The sequence below is a fragment of the Nanorana parkeri genome, unplaced genomic scaffold (genome assembly GCF_000935625.1).
Source record: "Nanorana parkeri isolate BGI_ZX_2015 unplaced genomic scaffold, ASM93562v1 scaffold1746, whole genome shotgun sequence".
NCBI classification, from domain to species: domain Eukaryota; kingdom Metazoa; phylum Chordata; class Amphibia; order Anura; family Dicroglossidae; genus Nanorana; species Nanorana parkeri.
Genome location: NW_017308014.1, coordinates 61,986 through 67,268, shown reverse-complemented (window position 1 = coordinate 67,268; position 5,283 = coordinate 61,986). Strand labels below are relative to the sequence as shown.

General features: G+C 45.9%; 1 protein-coding gene across 1 annotated transcript in view; it reads left to right on the top strand.

Moving 5' to 3' along the window:
- The window catches only part of EPO (erythropoietin), a 26,349-nt gene that overhangs the window by 14,915 nt on the left and 6,151 nt on the right, over positions 1-5,283 (top strand). Inside the window, exon 4 of the mRNA XM_018571375.1 lies at positions 1,220-1,294. Within this exon, the coding sequence (XP_018426877.1) occupies positions 1,220-1,294 (75 nt within the window). The remainder of the gene's footprint in view (positions 1-1,219; positions 1,295-5,283) is intronic.

Below are 5,283 nucleotides of genomic sequence, written 5' to 3'. Positions count from 1 at the left end.
AGAGTCCCACTAGCCACCTGAGAGTCCCACTAGCCACCTGAGAGTCCCACTAGCCACCTGAGAGTCCCACTAGCCACCTGAGAGCCCGCATAGCCTCCCGAGAGCCCACACAGATACTAGTATTGGTGCATCCCTAAATTTTATGGTTGGGGGTCACCACAACTTGGCAAACGTTACCACGGGGTCCCGGCCCTAGAAAGGTTGAGAACCACTGACATAGGGGGTTATTCACTAAGCAGCAGATGGCAGCCGAATGACTAACCGACCTGAACCGAAGCCTCTAGGCTATTCACATCAGCCATGTACGGATATTTTTAGCCATACAACGGCTGCATTTGGGTCCCTTCACCTCCCTTCAGTTCAGCCGAACAGCCTCGGCACGCGTTCGGCCGGACCAAAGAGAAGAGCCCATTCGCCTCAGCCAATGCGACATATGGGTGGGCTGAGGAGAACGTCCGGCAGTTCAATCTCTGCTGTTCGCCCCTATTCTCCAAGGGGCCGCATTCGGCTCGGTCACTCTGCTTCACTACCTCAGAGGTAGCCAACAGAATGGAAACTGTTACTGTAATCTAAACCAAAAAAAAAAGCTTGGGGTCCCCTTCCCAAATCATACCAGACCCTTTAGGTCTGGTAGGAATGTTAGGGGGACCCCTGATGTAAACAAACAAAATTCATACCAGGCCCTTTAGGTCTGGTAGGCATTTTAAGGAGGCCCCAATGCCCAAAAAACAGAAAAGAAATCCGCGGGGGTCCCCCCTAAAATTTCTTACCAGACCCTTAATACGAGTACTGGCTTGGCAGGGCAGGAAAGTGGGGGGGAGGGGGTGATTGAGCGCCCCTCTCTGCGCCATACCAGGCCATATGCCCTTGACATTGGGAGGGTGCTTTTCCATGGGGGACCCTCTGGAAAAGCACCTTGGCCCCATGCCGATGAGGATAAGGGCCTCTTCCCCTCAACCCTGACCCAGTGGTTTTGGGGATCTGCGGGCAGGGGGGCGCATCTGCATCTGGGTACCCCTTTCATAAATATGTTGGGAAACCCCACACATTTTTATTACATCAGGGTCCCCCCTACCATTCCTACCAGACCTGATTTGGAGAGGGGACCCCGTGCTGGTTTTTTTTTTTTTAATTCTATTTTTTAATAACTTCAACTAAAATATCAAAGTGTACTGCTTCCAATTGACTGTTATAGGCTCCTCCTTCTTTCCCTATATAGAATGTTCCGTGTGTTTTCCCCGAGGACGTCATCATACCAGAGCCGAGTATTAACGCAGAATGGAGGAAGCTGCAGGTAGGAAGCCCCCCCCCCCCCCGATCCATTGATTGGTAGAATCCATTGTATAATATGTGTGTATAATCCATATCATTATAATACTTCTATCTCATCAAATGTTAAATCTTCCATTTCCACTCCACTTAAAGGGGAATTCATAATCTTCATGTCTATATTTTATTTGGTTTATTTTTATTCTTAGTCAGTTAAATATCCAATACCGAAAATATATATTTCTAGCGAGCAGGTATCAAGTCCATGTTTACTTTTCACAGGTTTTCTAGGAATCTCACCATTATGGGCAGGGCAGAGACACAAACTACTGGAGAAATCTCACCATTGTGGGAGGGGCAGAGACACAAACTACTGGGGGAAATCTCACCATTATGGGCGGGGCAGAGACACAAACTACTGGAGGAAATCTCACCATTGTGGGAGGGGCAGAGACACAAACTACTGGAGGGAAATCTCACCATTGTGGGAGGGGCAGAGACAGCAACTGGTGGAGGAAATCTCACCATTGTGGGAGGGGCAGAGACACAAACTACTGGAGAAATCTCACCATTGTGGGAGGGGCAGAGACACAAACTACTGGGGGGAATCTCACCATTGGAGTTATGTAGAAATTATAATTGAACCCTTTTATACCATACCAAATCTGAATGATCTAAACAGAGAGTATTAGATCTTTAATCTAGTATATAACATTTATAAAGGAATAAACTAGCGTTATAGCTGAATTTAGTGTGGTATTGCTTGCAAAATAAAAATAATACAATAACAACTCCTGAATATACGACACCCGCCAGACACGGCTGCTGTTTGGGAAAAGTGACGCAAATGAGGACACTGACCACGTAAGAACATGGCTAAAGATGCTGGTGTTATGGCGTTAATCAGCTGAATGGATCCCCTTCCTCCGATGACAATGACACGGTGACAGGAAGGCATCAGACGTCACCACTTCAAAGTCAATCGGATAGTCGCAAGCAGCTCTCAGTTTGAACTTCTAAGAAAACAGGCCATTGAAAGATGATTGCGTAATACCTCATTAGGGTTCTTATCAGAGGAAAACTGGAACGGTGTTTTTTGGATATATTTCTTTTTTCAGTATTTTTATTATTATTATCATTATTCAGGACTTGTATATTGTCAACAGTCTGCGCAGAGCTTTACAATATGAAGGGAGACAGTACAGTTACATTACAGATTAAGATAAGAGGGTCAGGAGGGTCCCGCTCGTGAGAGCTTACAATGTTAAAGGGAAGAGATACAAAAGATAATAACTGGGGACGGGGACGGAGTACACAGCGATGTCTCAGTGTTTGCTGACGATACCAAAATTGGGAGGGTAATAGAAACAGACCAAGATAGTGTAACATTGCAGGAGGACCTGGATAAAATCGGGGAGTGGGCAACTATGTGGCTGATGAGGCTTAATGTCGATAAATGCAAAGTTATGCACTTTGGGAGGAATAATAGGCAAATGGGATATACAATAATGGGTATGCCGCTAGGGAATGGGGAATCTCACCATTGTGGGAGGGGCAGAGACACAAACTACTGGGGGGAATCTCACCATTGGAGTTATGTAGAAATTATAATTGAACCCTTTTATACCATACCAAATCTGAATGATCTAAACAGAGAGTATTAGATCTTTAATCTAGTATATAACATTTATAAAGGAATAAACTAGCGTTATAGCTGAATTTAGTGTGGTATTGCTTGCAAAATAAAAATAATACAATAACAACTCCTGAATATACGACACCCGCCAGACACGGCTGCTGTTTGGGAAAAGTGACGCAAATGAGGACACTGACCACGTAAGAACATGGCTAAAGATGCTGGTGTTATGGCGTTAATCAGCTGAATGGATCCCCTTCCTCCGATGACAATGACACGGTGACAGGAAGGCATCAGACGTCACCACTTCAAAGTCAATCGGATAGTCGCAAGCAGCTCTCAGTTTGAACTTCTAAGAAAACAGGCCATTGAAAGATGATTGCGTAATACCTCATTAGGGTTCTTATCAGAGGAAAACTGGAACGGTGTTTTTTGGATATATTTCTTTTTTCAGTATTTTTATTATTATTATCATTATTCAGGACTTGTATATTGTCAACAGTCTGCGCAGAGCTTTACAATATGAAGGGAGACAGTACAGTTACATTACAGATTAAGATAAGAGGGTCAGGAGGGTCCCGCTCGTGAGAGCTTACAATGTTAAAGGGAAGAGATACAAAAGATAATAACTGGGGACGGGGACGGAGTACACAGCGATGTCTCAGTGTTTGCTGACGATACCAAAATTGGGAGGGTAATAGAAACAGACCAAGATAGTGTAACATTGCAGGAGGACCTGGATAAAATCGGGGAGTGGGCAACTATGTGGCTGATGAGGCTTAATGTCGATAAATGCAAAGTTATGCACTTTGGGAGGAATAATAGGCAAATGGGATATACAATAATGGGTATGCCGCTAGGGAAGTCGGAAATGGAGAAAGATTTGGGGGTCACTGTAGACCACAGACTGAATAATAGATTACAGTGCCAGGTTGCTGTAAGCAAAGCTAGTAGAATCCTGTCCTGCATCAAGAAGGAATGTTTTGCAGGGATAGGTAATTATGCCACTTTACACATCAATGGTTCGGCCTCACCTGGAGTATGCGGTGCAGTTTTGGTCACCGGTACACAGAGGGGATGTCCTTGAACTGGAGAAAGTCCAGCGGAGGGCGACCAAACTCATCAAGGGGCTGGAGGACCAGAACTATGAGACACGGCTACTAAATTTAAACATGTTTACGTTGGAAGTAAGGAGATTAAGGGGGGACATGATTTTCATGTACAAAATGTTCCATAGTCATAGCAACATTAGCAACAAACTCTTTAAGATTAATTCCGTAACAAAGACTAGAGGCCACCACCTAAAACTGGTAGAAAAAAAATTTGAACACAAGGGGCGAAGGGGGTTCTTCTCAGTTCGCGCGGTTAGGGTCTGGAACTCACTGCCTCAAGCGGTAATTTCCGCAATTAATCTGGAATCATTCAAGAGGCTTTTGGACGACTTCCTGAGAGACCGAAATGTACAAGGGTACAGGTACTCTTAAGAATGAGAACACTCATGGACCTATACACACACACACACACACACAACAGGTTGGACTTGATGGACTTATGTCTTTATTCAACCTCAAATACTATGTAACTGTGGAGGATGAGTAGGGATGGTAGAGGTGGGATAGACTTTCAGACACAGATGAGTTTTCAGGGGGCAGACAGAGTAGGAGATAGATAGCATAGGAGGACAGATTAAGGTTAGGGAGTTCCAGAGGATGGGAGAAGCTCTAGAGAAGTCCTGGAGATGAGGATGGGAGGAGGTGATTAGGGATGTAGTGAGCAGGAGGTCTTGGGAGGAGCGAAGAGGACGGTTTGGGTGAAATTTTGAGATGAGGTTGGGGATGTAGCTTGGGGCTTTGTATGCTTTCATTAATATTTTGAATTTTATTTGTTGGGTGAGTGGAAACCAGTGGAGGGATTGGAAGAGAGAGACGGGGGATGAAGCCCAGTGGAGGGATTGGCAGAGAAGGGGCAGGGATGGAAGCCAGTGGAGGGATTGGCAGAGAAGAGGCAAGGATGGAAGCCAGGGGAGGGATTGGCAGAGAGGGGTAAGGATGGAAGCCAGTGGAGGGATTGGCAGAGAGGGGCAAGGATGGAAGCCAGTGGTGTTATTGGCAGAGAGAGGCGGGAGATGGAAGCCAGTGGAGGGATTGGCAGAGAGGGGTAAGGATGGAAGCCAGTGGTGTTATTGGAAGAGAGGGTTGGGGATGAAAGCTAGTGAAGGGATTGGCAGAGAAGGGCAAGGATGGAAGCCAGTGGTGTTATTGGCAGAGAGAGGCGGGAGATGGAAGCCAGTGGAGGGATTGGCAGAGATGGGCAGGAGATGGAAGCCAGTGGAGGGATTGGCAGAGGGGGGGGCAGAGGATGGAAGCCAGTGGAGGGAT